This window comes from Bacillus rossius, chromosome 11, assembly GCF_032445375.1.
Source record: "Bacillus rossius redtenbacheri isolate Brsri chromosome 11, Brsri_v3, whole genome shotgun sequence".
NCBI lineage: Eukaryota > Metazoa > Arthropoda > Insecta > Phasmatodea > Bacillidae > Bacillus > Bacillus rossius.
In genome coordinates, this window is record NC_086338.1 from 41179547 (window position 1) to 41202845 (window position 23299).

The window sequence follows — 23299 nt, forward strand, 5'->3', positions numbered from 1 at the left end:
TGCTTTTATTTTGAAAAACGTTCATTGTTTACCTTTGCAAACGTAAGAAAATAACTTTACTGCACCATAGATATGGATAGTATCAGGAAGACTGTGCACTTCGCTAGTAGCATCTATGGCCAGCACCAAGCGAGACTAGTGGCGCAAACTAGCAATGATTATGAAAATGGTGCCGCGCTTTACCAAGGCACGGATCTCAAATTTTGTGCATTCATTAATCTTTGAATTGAATATACCCGTTTGTTATTGTTTTCTTACGATCGGATTGCTTTGTATTTTACGTTTCTCAAGTTAAAATTTTATTGAAAATTGTTCTGTTGCATAGAGTTGTTTGTAAAATGAAACAAACAAGCAAAAATTTCTGATTTTCTTTTTACAATAGCCTAATTTTTTTAATTTCTAATTTAGTCTTGGTGACTTCCCCCCTTCCAAGAAAGGACTGCTTTACTTGATTATGGACTATATTTTACATTTCTGGCGGTTTTATTATATTTATTTATTTATTTATTTATTTTTATTTATTTAAAATTGTGACATGTCTACCAACAGCTAAAGCCATAGTGGTAGACACCATACATATATACAAAGAGATTACAAAGACACATGGACAAACAAATACAAACTGGACAACAATAGAAAAAAAATATACAAATAGCACGGAAACTAAAATACAATGAAGTCAAAAAATATAATAAAATATTAGAAGTTAGATAAGATGTTCTTGAGGCAAATTTTTTTGTTGGTTTGATCAAAATGATTAACAAGTTTGTTGTAATTAGAAATCAATCTATATAATAAATCATTCCTTTTATTGAAAGTACATAAAAAAGGTGGTTTGCGACAATTAAAGGAAGAAATTTTAATACCGGTTGATTCTAGGACATAAGGACAATTAAGGTAATTATAATAACAATTATGAATAAATAGAGCATCAAGAACATTTCTTCTATCCTTAAGTGAACCTAGAAGACTATTTAAGTTGATTGAACTATTGTTTTTTTGTATTATATAGTGGCAGAGTTTCATTTGAATTTTGTCCAATTTCCCAATGTCAGTTAAATTTAAATTATTCCAAATAATAGAGCCATATTCAAGTTTAGATCTGATTAAAGACATAAATAAGGATAATATTGAATCAATATTAGTAGAATGAAAGGTGATGTACTTGATGAGACCAAGAATTCTATTAGAGTGACAAATAAGTGAATCAGTATGTAAATGAAAGTATAATTTAGAATCCAAAAGTACGCCAAGATCTTTAACATGTTTAGTTTTTAGTATGGGAGAATTGTCAAGGTACTACCTATAACAGATAGGATAGTATTTTCTAGTAAATGATATGATGGTAGTTTTATCTTTATTAAGCTGTACCAAATTTGTGTTGCACCAATTTGCCACTGCAGAGATGTCGGATTGAAGAAGATAGCAATCATGATAAGAAGATATTTTGCGATATATCTTTAAATCATCAGCGAATAGAGTCCCAGTAGAGTAATTAAGTTGATGAATGATGTCATTAATGAAAATATTAAATAATAGGGGAGAAAGGGAACCACCTTGAGGAACACCAGAGGGTGCAGTATATAGAGTTGATTTTATATTCTTTATTGCAACAAAGAAATTTCTGTTTGTTAAATAGCTAGTTAGCCAATTTATATATTTGTCACTTAGTCCAAAAGAAGAGCATTTAGAAAGAAGAATTTGATGATTTACAGTATCAAAAGCTTTGGCCAAGTCAAAGTAGCAAGCATCAACTTGACCACGAGTGATAACTTCAGAGTAAATTGGATTTAAGAACGACACTAAATTCGTTGTAGTGGTTTTTCCAATTCTAAAACCATGTTGAGCCTCAGTGAAACAAGTTTTTAGATTAAAATTAAGATGTTTACATATAATTTTATCGAAAATTTTAGCAAACCCATTCAATAGTGAGATTGGTCTATAGTTAGAAACATCAAGCTTGTTACCCTTCTTATGGATAGGAACAACCTTGGCAGTTTTCCATTTAGTGGGATAAATACCACTAGAGATACTAATATTAAAAATATGTTGAAGAATAGGTGCAAGAATAAATGCACAACCTTTAATTATAAAATTGGGAATATCGTCAGGACCAGTTGAGAGAGAGGACTTTAAGGATTTTATACTCCAAAGAACAAGACTTTCAGAAATGAGTAACATGGGTATGAAATGGTTATTTGAGGAGAAAGTAGATGAATAATTAATTTTGGTAGGAGTTAAATAGACACTAGCAAAATAGTCTGCAAAGCAGTTGGCCATCAGCGAAGAATCATTAGTTACAGAGTCAATAATTTTAAGTGATAATTGTTGATCATAGCCTTTCCTCATTATCCTAACATAATTCCAGAATTTTTTTGGGTTATGTTTAATTTTATTATTTATATTTTCTAACCAATATTTTTTGTCTCTAATTAACAGTTTTTTTACCTCCTTCCTAAAATGTGCAAACATTGAATATAATGAGGGTTCAAATTTCTTTTATATAATTTATGATAATGTTTTTTTAATTTTAATAATTTTATGAGTTGTTTAGAATACCAAAAAGGAAACCTGGATTTACAATTTACAGAAGTCGGAATATACGTATTCATGAGTTCATGCATAATGGATGTTAAGTGATCCACCATAGTATTTACGTCATAAGTATTATTGTAAATAACAGACCAATCATGATTTTTCAATGCAGTGATTAGACCAAGATAATCACCCTTTTTATAATTTAAAAACAAAGCAGAATCACTTTGAACATTAGATACTATTTCCAATTTGAAGTTTACAGAAAGTGCTGGATGATAAACATCTTCTTTAACAAGATAATCAAGAGCGTTATTTATAGTACATAGATCTAAGTTAGTGAAACAAAGATCCAGTAGACGAGTAGGAGGTTGAGTATAGTTAAACTGATTCAAACCCAAAGTGGTTACAAAACTGATTAACGCAAATGCTTTAGATTTTATAGAATTTTGAGTAATATTTGAAGTGTGAAAGTGAGACCAATCAACTCCAGGTACATTAAAATCTCCTAAGAGTAAAATGTCATCTTGGAAATTTTTAAATTTTTCCTCCAGATGTGTAAAATAAAGTGCATAAGTTTCTGGAGTAATTTGAGGTGGTAAATAAATATTACCAAGTGTTAAATATTTTTTACGATTGGTTCTAATTTTAATCCAAATGGCTTCTATTCCCAAATGGTCGTATTCATGAGTAATAAATACATTTTTGAATTTATTTTTATTTACTGCAACTAAAACACCACCTCCTCTATTCATTAGTGTTAAAGAAGGGTCTCTATCGGTTCTAAATACGTGATACGAATCATTAAAATAGTGCGAGTTTATAGACGTTGCCGTAAACCAGGTTTCGGTGAGACAAATGATATCATAGTTTGTATGTAAAATATTATTTGAAAATTCAATTGCTTTAGTCCTGAGTCCTCTCACATTTTGGTAGAAGATTACCCACTCTTTGGGAGAAACAGCCACAAATAAAGATTTATGGAGCTCCTCCGGGCTCCTGGGAAGGATTAGACGCAGATAAGGTCAACTCAGACATAAGTGTAGGCGTCGAAGCAGACGCCGACGCAGATGTAATCTCAGGATTGCCGTTGGCCCGTCCAGAAGCAGACGTAGATCCATTATTAATGATTTGTTCAGGATGCAGTTTCCCGTAAAAAGGACTGATCAGGCATCCACTGGGCCAGAAAACAATGTTATTTATTCTCACAAAGTCTTCTTCAAGCACAGAGATATGAAATGATGAGTAAGTGTTAAATTTGGTACGTAGTTTAACGACTTTAACGTGAGAGAGATTCAGTTCATTAGTAATATACTCTACTATCTCATGTTCCTGAACAGAGGGGTCAAATCGTGTCACAAATAATGCTTTTGTTTTCCTTGGAACCAATTTGCTAACAGTCTTTAGAGTAGGGATATTTCTGATGCCTACTTGCATGGGCGGTTTTTTGCGATCATGGTCACGTTTTTCATCTGAATTAACAATGTTCTTGGCTTTCCGTCCGTATTGCACCGTAGTGAAACCATCTTCACTGGGTTGTTGGTTAGTGATATTATTACTGCTCTTGGCGAAGCGCTTTTCATGCTGATTCATAAGTGGGTCACGGGACGGAGTACCGTTACCCGAGACACCAGCTGTTGCGACACTAGCTGTTGCGACACTTTCACTTTCCGTGTTCTTGTTGTTTGAGGACTTAAGCAAAGCTTGACTATACGATTTCACCTTGTCCAAGCATGGTAATAAACTTTTAATATGAAGTAGTTCCTGTTTGATTTCGGCCGTTTCATTACGCGAGTCTATTAGTAAAGTTTTAAGAACTTCATTTTCACTTCGTAGATCCGTCAAACTTGGCACAAAGCAAGTCAATCCTCTTTACTAAATCATTGAAATTAGGAGCTTCAGTACTATCTAAAATTTCCAGCCTTGTAATTCCAAACGTCTTTTTTTCCAGAGAATCAGTAGAGGCAGATCCAGATCCAGTAGTTACAGATGCCGATTTCCTATTGGGTGACCTAAACATTTTAGAATGGGATTTTACATTTGTTTCACAAAAGGACGCATCACACACTGATGAGGGAAACCCCAAAAAATCTGATTGATTGCTCACTGACAAATTAATGATGAATAACTCGCGGCGAACACGCAACACACAAAAGGCCGGCGGAGCGCACGGCGCACACGTCCGTCGGCTATGAACTCTCGGCTGCAACTGTCATATAATATATATATATAATGATGAATTCATATCTTTCATTAATATAATGCAATTATTCACACATTATGTAGGCTATTGAAGTTTAATCTGACATTGTGCTGGTATGCTAGATTGAAATTTTTTTTTATTATTTCCATTCCTTTTTCATACACTTTCCCGCATCATACACCATTTTTGTGCCCTCCGTTGAAAAGAGTATGGCAGGGGTTCTACTGTAATACAATATCCTGGGGATCACATTATTTTCGCTGCAGAATTGTGAATTAGGTTCTGAATTATCCCAAAAATCTGTGCACTTAAAAAAAAAAAGTGTATTTTCACACACCAGGTGGGCAGGCACCTTTAGGATTTGGCTCAGCTACCTTATAATTTTTTTTAAAACATTTCTCTACAACTAGTAGCAATTTAGCAGTAGCTTTTTAAATATTTTTTTAAATCTCTGGTATCCATACAAACCAAGACTTGGTTCATCACTTCATACAATAAAGGGGAATCCACGAATTAGAGATCTGACAATAAATACTACAAATATTACAACATACAATAAAGTCTCGTTAGTTCTTATGATTGTATATTGCTGGCAAAGAGTTAATTGCATCACAGAGATGTCTGCTGCAGAAGAACTAAGAAATTTTTTAAAGTAGTTCTTGGAGTGGCTAACTGCATGCAGCTTCAAAGGATGCTACAACTACTTAAGAAAAAAAATTTTACTTAGTTTTTTACGGTTGAATTAAAAAAAACCTCAAAAGGACACCTAACCTGCATTCAGTGTGAAGCTTGTGCCTGCATCAACATGCTAGAGTTTCATTTAGATACCTGGGAATTGAAATTTAGAGTTTTCAGCCAAGTTATTTTGTAATACTACAACTCGAGTTCACGTCCTAAAAAACTGATACTCAGGGGTTTTTTTTATGTGCAACATTTTAGCTCTCAGTATTCAGCATTTGGTAGAAGTAATTTTGTGCAATAGAACAGAAGAAGCATGGAACGGAAATGTGTAACCACTGTGCTGTAGTTTTGTTGAGTACAGAAAAAATCTATGAAAACCTGCTATGGTACCTACATGGATTCTGACTTCTTTAGCTATATGTGTAGTCAGCCATTGTCCTTGGGTGCTGGAGAGGCCTAACTTGTTTTGTGCTAGTTTAAAAAAAAATAAAAAAAAAAATTAATATTTTTAAAATGATGTTTATTGAAGTTCATTATGATGATGATGATGATAAAAACTAAAAAAAAGTGGAATCTTTTACTTCTTTACCAGCAACAAGCAAACTGCAGAATGTTGAATGTGCCACATATATACTGAAAAACGATTTCAAATTATACTTTAATCATTTTCTGTACATGTTTCTGTACTTACCGTGTTTTATCGCATAATCATTGCATGCGCATAATTGTCGCACCGTTATTATACTTCTATTTTTTTTTCTTATAAATCTCCACACATGCATTTACATATTTTTTTAAATTAAAAAATACAGCTTGTTCAGTAATCACCACAGAGGTACTTTATTGAAAATTGTATTAAGTATGATTTTCTCATTTTAAATGTTATAAAGAGTAAAAATTCATTAAGGGGGTGCTTCCCATTTCAGGTCATGACTTTATATTTATATTAATCACTCATTCACTTTTAGACTTTTTCAATGGTTTAACTTTCACGAAATGAAAAATATATAAATCACATACTTTTTGCATAATTAGCTGCCCAAATTACATTTTTAATGTTTTTGGGTTGTACAAATAAGGAGAATTTAATTTATTGCAGAACTGAAACTTTTTAGGTTAACTGAAATGCCACTGGTTACTTCATGATAATGGTTTGCATTTCTATCACAAAAAATCATTTCATGTTTCTTGGCTCTCAAAATCGTAACAAATTTGAGAATTTTGAAATGCCAGGTAAAATTAATTAAAATTTTCTGAAAGAAATTGAAACCATTTCTTGAAGTAGCCAGTGGCATTGCAGTTAAACCTTACAAAGATTCAGTTCTGCAATAAATTAAATTCTCCTCATTTGTACAACCCAAAAAATGTTAAAAATGCAACTTTGGCAGCTAATTATGTAAAAAAAAGTATGCGCTGTAATTATTTTTCATTTCGTGAAAGTTAAACAATTGAAAACATCTACAAGTTTATCTGTACTTACTATAAATATAAAAATTGACCTGAAATGGGAGGCACCCCCTTAACCAGTAGCGGCCGGTGATTTTAAATTATGGGTGTTCATACACTCATACATACACACATGCGAACACATAGGCACTCATAAAGAAAAAAAAGAAGACGTCCTACCTTACTGCGTTCTTGAAGACTGTTTTGGTGTCAGATTATCTGTGTTGGTGCGGCACCGTAGCAGTTACTGCTTTTCTTGGAGTCGTGAAAGATATGTTTCGTTTATTACACAAACTCATTTGTAGCCCAAATTAACACAACGAAGCTTATTGAGCAGACTAGTTGTATTTTAAGAGATTTTAAATTGTAATTAAAATGGTCGATTGCTGATCAAGCCTCACATAAATAATAAAAAATTATGTTTGATGTTCTTGATTTTTCAAATTTGTGGCTGGGCTTTAGCTTATCAAAGTGTTGCACCTGAAAGCAGACTCTCTGTAAGCACTGTCTAGCTGTGTACTGATGTTTATTCTATCTAACAATGTAAGTTCAACATTGGCATTTTTGTGAGAAAGAGAGTTTTCATGTTTATTAATTTTATCGCCCAAATGTACGAGGTCCTTATAACCTGACTTTGTCCAAGCTCTAACTTCTGCACTAAAAATCAAGCACCAAAATCAAAACAGAGCATTTGTGTTTACACAGCCGCATAGCCACTTAAGTTTTGTGTAAATGTTTTTGTTAAATTTACGTCTGAAAATACGTTTTTGTGACTTTGTTTCCGTAGTTATTTCTAAATGAGGCTGATCAGGACCTAAATTTTTAATTGTTAACTTTTCCTTGTATGTAAGTTTTCTGTTCGCTAAAATTGTTTGTACGGAATTCATTATGTAGATTTTTAAAAATCGTACATGTTTGCTGTACGCGCCAAATAACACAGTCACATTTTCACAGTTACAGTATTACAACAAAGGGAAACTTTATAACATACCTCAGAAAAATGATGTCCTGCGTAAGGCTCAGAAAAATATTTTACAAACGCACACGCACAATAATTATTTACAGATATTTACGCTCACATTGAACCACACGCAACTGCTTGTTTCCACTGGACGTAAAAAACTGAAAACGAAAAGTTTGTTTGGTTAGGGGTAATAGTATTTGAGTGGACAATACTGGCATCTACCGGGCTGATTCATAAGTTATGACTTACTTCTCTGATCAGTGCTGCTGTGCGTGCTGAAATTTGGAACTCCAACAATGAGCAACGAAACGCCAGGACAATCGCGAGCACATCAGAGTCGTGCACTCGTCCAGTGTTAAATGTCCCGTAGGAGGTGACGTAGTTACTTTGTGCGCATGCGCAGAAGGACCGAGGCAGGCATGCAGGCAGCGCTTTTCGTGCACAGATCCACTGTGAACACTACAGCGTTGCCATATCGCCGCAATCGCAAAAAAAAAAAAAAAAAACAGACGTCCGTGACAGATGCAAACAAAGCGACGAGTGTAACTCTGGTAGCTGTAGCTGCCACTGGTAAAAGTAGATAAAAAGGAACTTTTAACTCTACAAAATAAATAAATAAATAAATAAATAAATAAATGCTCTGTAGAAAACTGGGTGTGCACGTGCACCTGTGCTCTTTAATACCGGCCGCTACTGCCCTTAACACACACACTTCCATGAAAATCAGAAACGGTAACACAGGAATCACTCGTCCCGCTACTCACGTTAGGCGTGACCTCCCGCAGCCACTCGTCGGCCTGCTCGTCAAAGTCAATCTTGCAGGCGTCGCGCAGGTCGCGCGCGGCCTCCTCCCAGCGGCCGAGCAGGCGCTGGGCGCGCCCCCGGAACTTGTGGGCCGCCGCGCTGTCGGGGTTGATGTCCAGGGCGCGGCTGCAGTCCCGGATGCACGCGTTGGGCTTCCCCAGCTGCAGGTAGCACTGGCCGCGCTTCGCGTACAGCAGCGCCGACTCTGCGCCCGCCACAGGACAGAAGCCGTTCTTACCGAGGAGTTGGGCCCGCGTTAGCTTGGGTTTTTCGAATTTTTCCCGCTATTCCTCGACACGACAACATTAAATTTCAAGCGTGGCTTGTCACAAAAAACACACAAACACACGGATGATTACGAGGGGCGAGTGAGTAGTCTTTTAACACGAATAGCTGTCAGGGGCGAAGCCAGGGGGGAGGGGGGGGTTAGGGGTTCAACCCCCCCCTACCCTTAGCACCAAATCTTTAAATAATTTCTTATTCATCACTCAAACAAATTTCATATTAAAATCAATAAAATTTTTACCATTACAATATTTAAACGTAAGTACCGGAAACTGGTACGATAGCACTATTTTACACCTTAAAATCCAAATTTTCCTGGGGGAGGACCCCCCGCTTTAATATGGGGGGGGGGGGGGGGAGGGTTGCATGCTTCATTAACACCCCCCATACACAAAAATCCTGGCTACGCCACTGGCTGTGCATAGCAATTAATACAACTACTCAAATTCGGAAGAATAATTCAAAAATTCAATTTGCAAATATTTTCATGATTCTATGCACTGCTAAGAAAGGAAAGGAAAAAAGGCGAGAATAATTTTTTCTTGGAACCTTAACTTATATAACGGGCGTCGTCTTACTTTCAAGAGTCGACTTATTTTCGGGTGAATACGGCAAGTGATGCATATAGTTTTACAATACGCTTTTTTATATTTAGTTTAAAAATAAAATAACATTCTTCAGCATGACCATAAAAAAAATATTATTTCCATTACTTATTCATAGTGTTTACAGTATTTGTAGATGTTGATAGTAGTATTATGAATTTATAGCGGTGTTGAGATATTGGTAGTAATATTGGGAATAAATATCAGAAAAGGAGGTATTGGATGAGCTCTAATTTAGAATGATCCTACGACACTCACGAGGATTCAGCAGAATCGCCTCTGTGTACATTTGAATGGCCTTCTGGTAGTCACCCTCTGCAAAGGCAGAAATTGCTTCCCTCTTTTTCTCATTAGATTTTTCTATGTCTTCCTCACTAACTTCCTTGTCAGCATCACCCATCGGTTGGGGTTTCTCATCATCCGGCTCTGAAAGAAATATAAATAAACATAGCAAATAAGACTAATTATATCAAGGTTAGCGTGTACTATTTGTCAGATTCTAAACTGTACTGAGAACAAATACATTAAATTTACAGTTGTTTGTTATTTTACCAGCTTTAGTCAGTTTCTTCAGATAAGAACTCTTATACTACTACTTATAGCAGTGATAGGCAACTTAAATAATTTTATATATATATATATAAAATATTATTAGTTACGTTGTTGAGCATTAGTCATCTTTGTCAAATATATGTTGAATAATTTGTCAGAAAACAGCATTCAGTGTTTTCACAAAAATATATATATATAAAAAAAAATATTATTACTATACATGTGATCTTTATATTGTGATGTCGTCCCAGGTGCTCCCGTGGCTCGCACAGGTCGTGTAGCGGGTGCTGCTGAACGAGTGCTTCAAATGCCTGTCGCCGAAAGACGGGAGGATGCACGCCGGAATCAGGCACAGTTTGGAGCCACTCATACCCCTCAGACCACTCACCCACCCCTGCCATTGGAGCCGGGGCAACAGGTGTACGTCCGATGTCACCACCTTTCCTCCAGAGGCAAGAAGTTTTGCGCAAGCCTGGCCCCTAAATGGTCCGAACCCCGTGAGGTAGTGAAGCGACTCGGGCCTACCACCTACGCGGTCACAACACGGAGTGGAAGAGCCGCCAAAATTCACTGAGATGATCTCCGGTTAGTCCACCCTAAGGTTGGTCCGGGACACCTGCACAAAGGTCCACAGAGGACAAGAAGGACATCAGACAAACATCAATTCCCCCCATCACCTCTCGCGGCGACATCGGACACAGATCATGCAACCATAGTATCACCAAGCCCAATGACACCAGCCACAGGTCAACCCCTCCTGTCACAGGCCATGCAGACGGCGAATGCGCACCATACTTGCTCGTCCCCCGAGGCCCAGGCAAGCAGGGCCATGATGCCCGAGCCCCAGGCAAGCAGGGCCACGATGCCCGAGCTGGAGCACATGATGAGGCGCTTGGGTTACTGGGACTATCTGGGGTTAACGGCATCTGCCGTTACCCAGGGCATGTCCCCCCCTTAATGGCCAGCGGATGCGAGTCTAGAGAGATCGACATTTTCGGTGCCGGTTGACGAGCCTGAGTCCACAGGGGCAGACCAGCGAGGCGACGGGCAACCCAGCCAGGAGGACGGAGGAGTGACCATCGTCCCTCTCGATGAGGCCGACGACACAGGGAAAGCACCGCCTGTACCCAACCGAGCTGAGCCAGACGCCACGTCACAAACTCAGGTGGTGCGGCGATCGACCCGGCCTCATGTCCCCCGTCAGGTTCGGGGTAAATGAGGGGTACCAACCACCACTAGAGGCCAGTGCTGGGGGCCGCACCAACCCTAGACAGAACCTTTTCCCGGATGCACACCACTGCTCAGTGATGAGGCTGCTACCGCATATCGCCCAGCCCAACTCCACTACATCTACCAACACCTCTCAGACACAGTGCACTCCAGAGAACTTACAGTGTACCTACGGAGGAAATGCCCCGAGGCAATGCGTGTGATGGGGGCTTCGAGGGGCATAACGGCCTCAGTGAGGAGGGGGGTTTTGACGTCGTCCCAGGTGCTCCCGTGGCTCGCACAGGTCGTTATGCCACCTCGGTGCCTCACCGGTCGGCGTGTGTGGTCGGTGGTAGTGTCTCGAACGGGTGTAGGTCGATTGTCATGGAGAGCGGAGATCGACTCGAGCCCTAACGGGACCTGCCAGGACGCGCCAGTTGGCCTTCACCCCTCGGCGCGAGCAGTCGTGTGCGACTCACGGAGTTCGGCGATCGGCGTTCGTGTGCGGACCGGACGGTCGTGTGCGTGCCGACAACGTTAGTCGTGTGTGTGGTCCAACCACTCCTGCCTGCCACGTGGCGACGTCACAACCACAGAGAGACGGAGTCTCGTGCTGCGAACTAGCCCACAGTAACCACCCCTGTTAAAGGTTAGTTGGCGCCCTCAGACACCACCCAACCACGCATCAACATCGGCAGGACGACAATTGTTTCATGATATTCATTTTTAAATCTCTTTTTTTTGTAGTTTTTGTACATACTATTTTCAAAATGCTTTTACCTATACTATAATAAAAACAGTATAAGCATTGTCAGTACATTGAGAATATTTGCAAAAACTGATTGCAGGTGATGTAGGAAGAGTAATAACACAATATGACTATTTAAAAAAAAAGTTTGTTTGTTTGAACACGCTAATCTTCAAAACCCGTATTCACTCGCGTAATGTCCACACCCTTTATTTATATTTCCCTAAAAGAAAAAATTAAAAATTTGCATAATGTCCGCACCAGTCGTCTACGGCGGGCAACACAACTTTGGCCACCCCTAAAGGACGCAGTATGAATGGAAAGTTGACGGCTCTGTAAACAAAGCCGTGACCTTGAGCTGTCCTTTCTCTCCTGTCCTGAAAGGGTGGGAAAATTCGTTGAACTGAACAAAGCACGGTAACGGTAAACACAGCTGACCAACACGCACGCAAGTTCAAGGCATGAGTTTCGCGTCGAGTTTTGTAGTGTAGAGTACAGAATGGGTAAATATAAATCCTTCACTGCGCGGTTTAAATTAAGAGTTGTTCGTTATGCTGAAGAGCATGGGAACAGGGCTGCTAAAAGGGAGTTTGAAGTGCACGAAAAAAGTGTTCGTCAGTGGCGGAAAATAAAAGAACAGTTGCAGTCAACAAATGCAACACGGCGTGGATCAGTCTTGTTTTCTGTTGAGGTAAGACACGCAGCGCAGCGTAAAAGAAATGTCAACTTTAATTAGTGTGTACCCTGTTTTACGTGTCAGGACAGAACAGAACCCCTCTTTGTTTACATTTGGTTGGAATCCGTCCCTTGGCCATTCTCACGCTCTAAATGTTTCCTTCCCCTTCCTCCTTCTCTACGTCACGAAGGCCATCATATTGCCGGTAGGGGGGGAGTACAGTGCGCAGCAGATGTGGAACTGGTGAGTCACTGTGCTGTTGCCAGCTCGCTGGTTACCTACGCGCCGCACGTAAGGATATGGTACTGCTAAAATATTGCAGCCGTGCCGTTAATAGCCATTTTAATACATCACATATTAATCACATTAATAAGGCACACGTAACCACACTTATTTCAGTGTAGCGCATAATTTTTTTTAATGTTCCGGCGGGTGCGAGACGGTTACCGGTGGCAATTACAGCAAAGTAAACATGGTCTAAGCCGGGTTGTTTGCAAGTGATCCCGCAGCAATATTCTTTTAAAATACCTAGCTAGTGAAATCCAAATTGATTTTAGATACGTTTTGTGCCTTTTTAGTAATAATTAAGACACAAAATTTTGTATTTTTGTATTTTTCCTCGCATAATGTCCGCACCCCATTTTTTTGGCCAAAAATGTGGTCAAATTACTGCGGACATTACACAAGTGATTACGGTACTACACAAATTTTCATGGGGTTTTTCACATGTAACTTGAGCTTAGCTTGGGGCAACACAGACATTATTTCATCAAAATCAACTAGGTAACATTAATCTATACTAAAAATAAAATGCCTAAATGTAAACACTTAAAAATATTGTTCTTATATGACTTTGATAAGAATTCAATTAATAGAATTATACTTTAATTAATAAAAAATTAATAAATTAATTTTGTGTGCACATTTGATAAAAATGATTGATTGAATCACATACTTTTCTTTCAATGGTAAAATACCAGCAGTACCCTGAAAATGTGTGAGCAAAGCCATGGGTTATTAGCTAGTCTAAACAAAAATTTTGTTCATTCATTCAAAAACGGAAACCTCCGAAAGTTCTTCACCGTTTGCTTTGAAAATTTGACACACAGTTGCATTCAAATATGCACATGTTTTTATATACCTATGTCACACATGTGACATTAAAAAAGATAAAAATATAGATAGGTAAATAAATATATAAAAATTAATGTTTAAGTGTTCATCTTCTGTTTTGTAAAGATAAAGATATATAGAGAGCAGAATATATATAGATACATAGAGTGAGATATGGATATATAATATGTAGATAAGAGAGGTTTTATATACAGAGAAATATAGTAAGATTTATAGAGGGATATATATAGAGTGATAGAGATGCTTTGTATATGTTTACTTACTTCAAACAAATTACAAAAAAAATTGTGTGCTATTCCCCCCCCCCCCCCCTTCCCAATTTAACCAGACTGAGAACACATGGTCAAGTACAGCTTGTGTGTGCATAAAGGTATAATATTTCATCAGATGCAACATATTTAATATTAATTTGTATGTGTCTGGCCTCGGATCAGTTTAAAAAATATCTGGCCATCAAAGAGAGTGAAGCTGGCCAGCACAGGCTTAGGGGCTAAAGATATTACAAAACTTGTAGGTACAGTGAATAACTTTTGAGTTCAGAGGTAACAGAACCTCCGATCAAGTGTTAGAGTGTGCTCAAAATCGTGTTGCTTGGGGTGGAAATAATGAGAATGTTTACTCACATGGAACTCATATGTCCAGCCAAGTTATCCATACTTTAATTTCATGTTTCCAATCCTCTGTAAAGTCTGGTTCCCCAATCCCTTGAATCACGTTGCAGAAAAACTATGTCAAACGATTCGAGGGATAAGGAAAGCCGGAAAGCCAGACTCCCCGTCAGAGGATAAGAACAAGAATTCAAAGAAGGCAAACCTGGCTTGACAAAGGAGTTCACAGAGTCAAATTAGTGCTGAATGTAAACTAAATCTTGCAATGGACTTACATTTAGGATTTGTCTCGCCAATTAGAGATCACTGAAAACGGATGAGGTGTAAATGATGAGTTGCATAGAAATAACAGGGAGGCTAACACACCTGTGATAAGAAAAAATCCTTCACTTTCTCAGGTCTGGAAAAAATAATTGTCTAACCACTGGGGAATTACTTAGTCCCTAATAACTACGAAAAAATAAAATTCAAAACCACTATTTGTACGCATACCACACTTTGCTATTGAAAAACGCAGCTATTAATAATTATTTCATTGCACAACTGTCAATAGTACTGAAAATGTGCATAAATGAAGTGCTGATATAGGTGCGGATAAACATAAAGGACTGGGAGGAAAATATTAATTAACACATAGATAGTTTGGAAAGGGGGAAGAAAAGATAAGCACATAGAACTAGTAACCATCAAAATAATAATCTGAAATGACTTTTAGCCACATCATTAAAAATATTCCTTGACCACCTAAGAAATTACCTGACTTTTCCCTCACTTTTGCTAAAAAATATCCTGACTTATCCAATTTTTTTTGTTGCTAGCCATCTTCAATCAATTTGGTGGGGGAAACATAACATCCAACCCGTTTCCAACTTGCTGAAAACGCTGCTTGCTATTTTCAATTTATGCCCTTTGAGAACATTTGTCTGTACCCTGTTCCGGGGGGGAAAAACACGTCAAGCAAAGGCGCGGCTTCGAGAACAAACGTAATTTTTCGCATGTCGCGCAAAACCGACGCAAGACTCCAGGAAGGTTGCGGGAAATTGTGGTGGTCGCTCGCCCTGGGATAGTGGGAGTGGCAATGAATCGAACCCAGATAAGCTTGGCAAGGGGGCAAATGGTCCGACCACTCATACCACCCGTGACCCGTGTGAAGATACACATACAGTGAATTTACCAATTACTGGATGCAACTGAACCAACGACCTTGAGTTTTCCAGGTCACTGTCCCTGTGACATAGTTTAAAAATTTTTAAAAAAATCAGAAGTGGTCAAGTAACTTCCCTGGTCAAGCTGGTCGCCTGCGACTCACCTATCACCCCGGAGTTGTCCAGCTCTATGTCGCTCTCCTCGCTCTCCTCCGAGGCGGCGGCGGCCGGGGCAGACGGCCGGGGCGAACCGGGGCTCGCCGCTGGGCCGCGGGCGGCCGGGATGGAGCCCCCCAGAGACTCCACGTAGCTGCGGAAGGGGCCGAGGCCCGGATGGTGCAACAGGGCCGGGTCCTGCTTGCACAGCCTCACCACCTCGTTGAGCAGCTTCACTTCCGCCTCCGACAGTGGGCCGGCCGACATGGTGCGCCTGCCTGCCGGCAACGCACCCTCGCTCAGCTCGACACTTAGCTCAGCCATTAACACCAGCGGGCAATTCACGTTCACTTAGCTCAACCCATAACACAGACTCGTAGATAGAGACCTGCAAAATTCGCAGATTCATTCAGTGATAGGCTAGAATTCAAACACACATACCTCTTAGATAGTTTTGCTATTGGCTTACTGTTCATCTGGACGAATCTCAACCAGTTATAAACCCTCAACCAAAGAAGGATCGAATCACAGACAAACCAGCTGAGACGACTTACGAGCCGGCAGCCAAAGAACTTGCGTTATTTGCACGAGTGTACAGGGGTATGTGCAGTCTATCCTGAAGGCCATCGAAACCGTGAATTTTGCAGGTCTCTACTCAGACAACTTACATTCACTTTGCTAGACCATTAATAAATTTACACTCATTCAGCTCTTTCATAATACATACTCATGAGCAATTTACACTCACTTAACCAAACTACTGTATAATACATACAATCAATATGCATTAATATGAACAATAGAGACTCAGTCATCTCACAATCATAAAATGCACTCACAACTAACCATCCATAAAACATACAATCAATTTATTTCCACTTAGCTTAACTCTAATACACACTTACAGGCAATTTACATTCACTTAGCTAAACCATAAAACACATACATGAGCAATAGATATTTTTTCAGCTCAATCATAATATGTACTCACAAGCAATTACATAGGGTACTATTCATAAAACATAAGTAGATCCTTATCAAGTAAATCCTTCAGCTTGTATTCATAATAATTTCAAGCAAAACCTAATACTTTTAGAGTACCTATACGCATATTCAAAGTTGACTTGTACTCATGTAGAAGTAAATGGATATGCATAACCTTTACTTTTTACATTAAATAAAAAGCATATCCTTCAAAAATTCTGAGTTTGGTCAGTAGCAGACTCAGGTTTATAGTGAAGGGTTGTTTTATTCAATTATCAGAATGATGGTAGCTTTTGTGAATGACGATGTTAAAAATTACAAGCCCCACTTTCTGTGATTTTAATTTAAAGGATCATACAGTTTCAAAATAGGAAATGTACAGTGGCAACAGATTTTTAGGAGCAAATGAAGAAACTCGGAGAGGTGCATAGTCATCTGTTCATTGACTGAAAATATGTTTACTGTTTACGATATCTCAGTTATCAAAATATTATTGGTCAGAACTTTGCATTAGTCAAGCTACGGTATTTTGGACTGTGACTGCAGTACTTAACAGCACAATTGCACAGTCAAATGTATCAATAAAGTTTCCAACAACAAACAATCAAATTATTGGGGGGAAACAGTAATGGCAAAGAAAGTATAAAATTCCAATCGCAACTGGCATTATTATTGATTGTACCCACGTAGGAATGATGAAACCAAATCGCCACGAAGATGATTACATCGAAAAAGTAAACATACTCTGGACATATGCATGCCACTTGTGATGCAAGAGAAATGTTTCACTAGTATTGACAATAGTTGGCCTGGATCCATGCACAATTTGAAGGCATGAAAAAATTCAAAGGTCAGATTGCAATTAACAAGTAAGGTAAATGTTTTGCTACTTGATGATAGGTATGGGATAGAGACATGCCTCATTATACCATTTAGAAATTCTACTCCTTTTGCTGAGCTAAATTATAACAAACTTTTGAAAAAGAGATACTAATAATTGAACAATATTTTGACCAACTGAAGCACCAGTTTCCTACATTACATTTGTCACTTGAATCTGAAAATGTGCCATAAAATAATTGTTAGCTGTGTTGTGCTCCATAATGTTACCAAAACTTTAGGTGATTTAAATTTCCAAGGAGCAGAAGAGGCACTAGAAGAAGATATAGGGGCCTATCTAGTAGCATCAAAAGTTAGTGAACACTATATTTTTATGGAAAATGATAGCACACAATTTATCAACACTAAGAATCTGGAAAAATTTTCTCCCACAAAATGTAACTACAACAATTGTGCGTATAGTTTTAAATTTTTAATTTTATGTATCAAAATATAAAATAAAAAAATTATGAAAGTCTAAATTTGGGAGAATGAAAGAAAGAAAGTACTAGGGTAAAAAAAAAATATTCAGTGAAAATTTATTACAATGTTGTATAATGTACCGGAGAGAAAATGAATAGCACTGATGGTTTCCCGACTCGTGCACGCAACGTACAACTGATGTACCCGTACTTCGCTACGGCAGTCTACAGGCAGATCACTCTTAGGCCGCTCATTATACATGCCCCTCCTTGTGGGTACGCCACTGCCGCGCGATGCCCGTTGCCATGGAGATGCAGAAGGCATGAACAATGCAAAATCCTGTTCTCATGCACACAAAGTACCCACTGTTGCCTGGTTTAAACCACCCATGGGATCTAATTTTCGGAAAATGTCATCCTGCGTAACATAAGGAACATTACTGTGAAGTTTCAAGTCTGTAAAATATATATACTTGAAAAAAAAAAAAGGGAAAATTTTACATTTAAAGTACCCGCAAAATTTCAACGGTGATGAGGACTGCACTAATAATGAAATAGTCGTTGCCATAGAGACGAATGAAGCATCAACAAAGCAACAGCCGTTGCCATGGTGATTTCCTACCAAAAACTGGAAATTTTGATATATTACGCCCCCGAAACTCCCCTTGGGATCAGATTTCCGCAGAGTCCGTTCTTAGTGAGCGTCTACATCACAAAATGAGTAACTATGCTACATTTCAAGTCAATCGGGTGTAGTTTTAGAGATCTCGTGATGAGTGAGTCAGTGAGTGGTATTTTATCCCCTTGAGGGTAGAATTAATCAAAATCCTTTCTTAGCGGATGCCTACGTCATAACACCTACCTGCATGCCAAATTTCATCCCGAACCGTCCAGTGGTTTGGGCTGTGCGTTGATATCACTATGTCAGTCAGTCAGTCAGTCACCTTTGAGTTATATATATTTAGACAAATTAAGTTTACAAATGAGAATAAGTTTAAAGTGTCAACAAACTAAGTTCATAATGTCTTGTTATAGTGATTTATACACTTACAGTTTCACTCCCACTGCTTGAGAAACACATGTTCATTGATACAATAAGCTTCACAAGGAATATTCCATGACACAAATGAAGTACTATAACTTACTGCATAAGCACAGTGAATGAAGCATTGTTATATATTGTTGTAATATATGTCTGTAATTAAAAGTTATTTTATGTGAATTTCATTTGATAGGTTAGGTGAAAGCTGAGTTGTTGAAGTGAAAGAACAGAGCGAAAGGTTTGGTGAGGGTAGGTCAGGTAATAAAAAAAAAATTATATATACTTTTACATTACGATATGGTAGGGATATTCATGAAGTCACCAACAAGACTGTGCTGAAGCAATTATAACCTGTACATTCTTACAATATAAGTGAAAAAAATAGGTTTTGACAAGAGAGAATGTATATGCAGTATTTTCTCATATTTCACTTAATTAAATTATAAGTTTGGGTTATCGTAAAGTAGACTTAAATTCTACCAGGTCTATTTAGCAATACCAGAATTTCATTTAGTGAAAATGAGACACTTTGCCATAACATTTTTGCAATATTGCAAAGAAGAAAAATATCAGTATTGCAAAATAGAATAGTCTGTTTTACAATACTTGCCAAAATAGTCTAATATTCTAAAAATAAAATACGTGAAAAATAGTGTTTTTATAGTTCACCCAAAACTCCTATATTTCCGCGCTTGTTCCATAAGAATGTAGAGGTGGTAATGACGTAAGCGACGTCTTCATAGGTACACCATCAGTATTGTTACAGAATCAGAATCCAGACAAATCCCCATTGATCTTGTAGTACATGATGCTTGCTTTTTTTAAAATCTAATATGTTGAAGGTTCTGGACATAACAAAAACTTCTGATATAACAATTATGACAAAGTTGAATACAAAAATTAAATTCCACAACGCCTGATATAATTTGTTTGAATTGTAGTATTTTAATATGAACCTGATGCTTGCTTTTTTTAATTTAGAACATCAAAAGCACGGAGTGTAACTTAAATGGGCATTTTTGGACATCCAATAGTAGATGGCAGCAGCTGCTTACAAAACTAGTCATTGCAAACTTTAATTTAAATTAATTATACTTTTTTATAATTTTAATTTATTTGTATTCATGTACAAATATATCCTTGGCAATATCTATAAGAATTTTTTCAACATAAATTATTTTACCAGTTTGTTTCCATAGGTCCTGTATGGTTGTTTTTGAGTATTTCTGAGTAATTTTTGTGAATATCGGGTTGTAATTTTTTTTAAATACTGTTTACTAGAAGAAATTAATTTGGTGTTGCTTGATACACACAATGACAATTTCTTTTATAAAAAAAAAATCCCAGTCAAGGTTTGACGCTTGGACTTGGATGCACAATAGGGGTTCAAGTAATTTTTTCGTCACTATTTACGTTGCAATATCCAAATCAAAAATATAAAAGTTCTTATTTATGGAAAACCACAGGATCTGCAACACAATTAAAACACAACATGGCAACGGCCACTTCACACTGCACAGGTGTTGTAATGTAACCTATAAACAGTAATTTCTAAATAAATTAATTTAAAAAAAAAAAAATTGAGAAACGCTGTTTTAAGGCTAAATAGAGGAATGTCTTTAGTGTTCGGAAAAAGTATGTTCCGAAGAATTTTATTATTTTATTAGCATAGTCCCTAGAAAATTACAGTCTCATAAACTATACACCTTGCACCATTTTTCAACATTGTCGCCACCGTCATTGCGACACTTGCCGTAGCCTGCAAATCAGTTTGAAGAAACCACTCTGGTAAAACTTGGTGCCCTGTCATGCAAGGAATTGTCGCACAGCCTGCACCACCTCAGCATTGTTTTAGAAGTGACGTGCTGAGAGTGCAGCTTTCAAAAATGGAAACAGGAGAAAGTTCTTCCAATGGCAACCATTTTGATCAGTACACGTCTCTCTGCCATTGTGAATTGTACTCGAATAACCTCAAGCACAACGGTCTAATTTCATAAAAAAATTTAATTCCCGAAGATCTAACATAATTTAATTAAGGTAAATATGTAGAGTAGCGGTATATGCGAAAAAAAATGCTAAAAATCCGAAAATCCTTTTTTCTATGCTCTTTCACTTCCTCTTTTCAAATCAACCGGCGGAGATAAGAAATTTAAATACTATAGGAGATATCGAATTTTTTAATTTTGAACATGTAGAGTAGCGGTATTTGTGGAAAAAAAAATTCTAAAAATCTGAAATTACTTTTATTATATGCTCTTTCACTTCCTCTTTTCATTAAAACTGGCGGAGATAAGAAATTCCAAATACTTTAGGAGATATCGAATTTTTTAATTTTGCAATACAACACCTGTACAACCATTCGAACGTCACCATGTTTGTTATTTTGCAGTGTGTTCGTGAATGCGTAATAAATTAAATGGTCGATTAGGTCAGGTCAGTTACATTATTAATACTTTCAAACTAAGCGGACATAAAAAATAATGTGAATTAATTTTAATGGCCGTTTAGTTTTAAAATATTTATAATGTAACTGACCTGACCAAACAAACCGGGACAAAGGATGAACAGTAGGAAATAAAATGGTCGATTAGGTCAGGTCAGTTACATTATGAATACTTTCAAACTAAGCGTACATTAAAAATAATATGATTTAATTTCAATGATTCTTTAGTTTTAAAGTATTTACAAGGTAACTGACCTGACCTAACAAACCCCGACAAATGATGAACATTAACAACTCACGTCAATTCTTTTTGTTACTTATTACTTGCACAACAATATCCAAATAAAAAATAAGACTTTAAAATTAGAAATGTTAAAAAACCACCTAAGTTGGAGGCGGGTACATTTCCTTTGCCATTAGAAGGAAATGATGTAGTCGTTCACCTACGTCGCGATACCTCCGACAGAACATTAATAAATAAATAAATACATATTGGTTCATTTTAATAATGGCCAATCATGGAACTGTCACGTGACAAAATTGTCCAATAAGAAACATAATAGATACTCGCAAACCAGAAACAATGGTGATCGCCGCATGAATACCCAGGTATTGTGATGAAAATTAAAAAAATTGATATCTCCTAAAGTATTTGGAATTTCTTATCTTCGCCGGTTGATTTGAAAAGATGAAGTGAAACAGCATAGAATAAAAGTATTTTCGGATTTTTAGCACTTTTTTTTCGCATATACCGCGACTCTACATATTTACCTAATTTAATTGTATTGTGATATTTAATAATGTAATTGTATTGTGATATTTAATATTGTCTCGGATCTTTTGATGTACAAAATTTAAACAGCAAGCATCATGACCTACAGGAGCAATTATAAAAGACGATACCATCAGAAACAAGGAATAACTTGGATACGTGATACAGAACAGTTACGTCTTCCTCCACTAAATTTCTAAAAAATTGTACACAAACACACCTTTACAGGAACCACTCAAGCAATATACGTGGACCCTAAAAACGTAATACAATTGTTTTTCCTGCAAAAAATTTGTGCAATTAAACAGATATTGAGGAAATTGTGATTCGTGACCGATTAACACTTTCAATGCAAAAATATTCACTGTACAATGTGGCGAGTCGCCACTAAACTAACTGAAAATTGGCATCACACCGTAAAATAATATAAATGTAATCTATAAAAGTATTTACTTAAGTTAGACATAATTATGCAGATAGAAAAGTAAATATTAAAACAGAACCGGCATTACTCGACAAATGTTCTAGAACACCACGTAACATTTAATAGTTTTACTTTGACTAAAAAAAACCACGATATTAGTAAGTTACAATAAATTTACCTTATTGGCAAACAATTCAATATTAAAAATACTTACTATATCAGACAACCGTTTAAAAATACTCTATTAATCAAACACAAAATCACAACTCGCGATATTAGAACCTTGTAACAACACAGTCAATTTCTATATGTATAGCTGAAACAACAACAGAACTCATACAGCACACCACCATGATGGCTTCTGAGAAAATTCATCAATTCAAAAACATTTATCCAAACGAAAAAGTACGATTATTAAGTTAAGATGTTATAAATTAAACCTATTATATTGAAAACCAGTTTCACTACTGCATTACTTATTAAAATTATTATTTATAGCGATCTTCGAATAAAATAAATTTAAAACCACTACTTGATATTATACCTTCACCCCGGAAAAAAAGTACATTTTTAAAATAAACT

General features: G+C 37.1%; 1 protein-coding gene across 1 annotated transcript in view; it reads right to left on the bottom strand.

The window, feature by feature from the left end:
* The window catches only part of LOC134536864 (putative protein FAM10A4), a 79572-nt gene extending 56492 nt beyond the window's left edge, over positions 1-23080 (bottom strand). Inside the window, exons 1-4 of the mRNA XM_063376911.1 lie at positions 22932-23080; positions 15760-16029; positions 9782-9949; positions 8594-8838 (exon numbers count right to left, since the gene is read on the bottom strand). Coding sequence (XP_063232981.1) covers positions 8594-8838; positions 9782-9949; positions 15760-16018 — 672 coding nt within the window. The 5' untranslated portion in view covers positions 16019-16029; positions 22932-23080. The remainder of the gene's footprint in view (positions 1-8593; positions 8839-9781; positions 9950-15759; positions 16030-22931) is intronic.
* Positions 23081-23299: the final 219 nt, after the last annotated feature.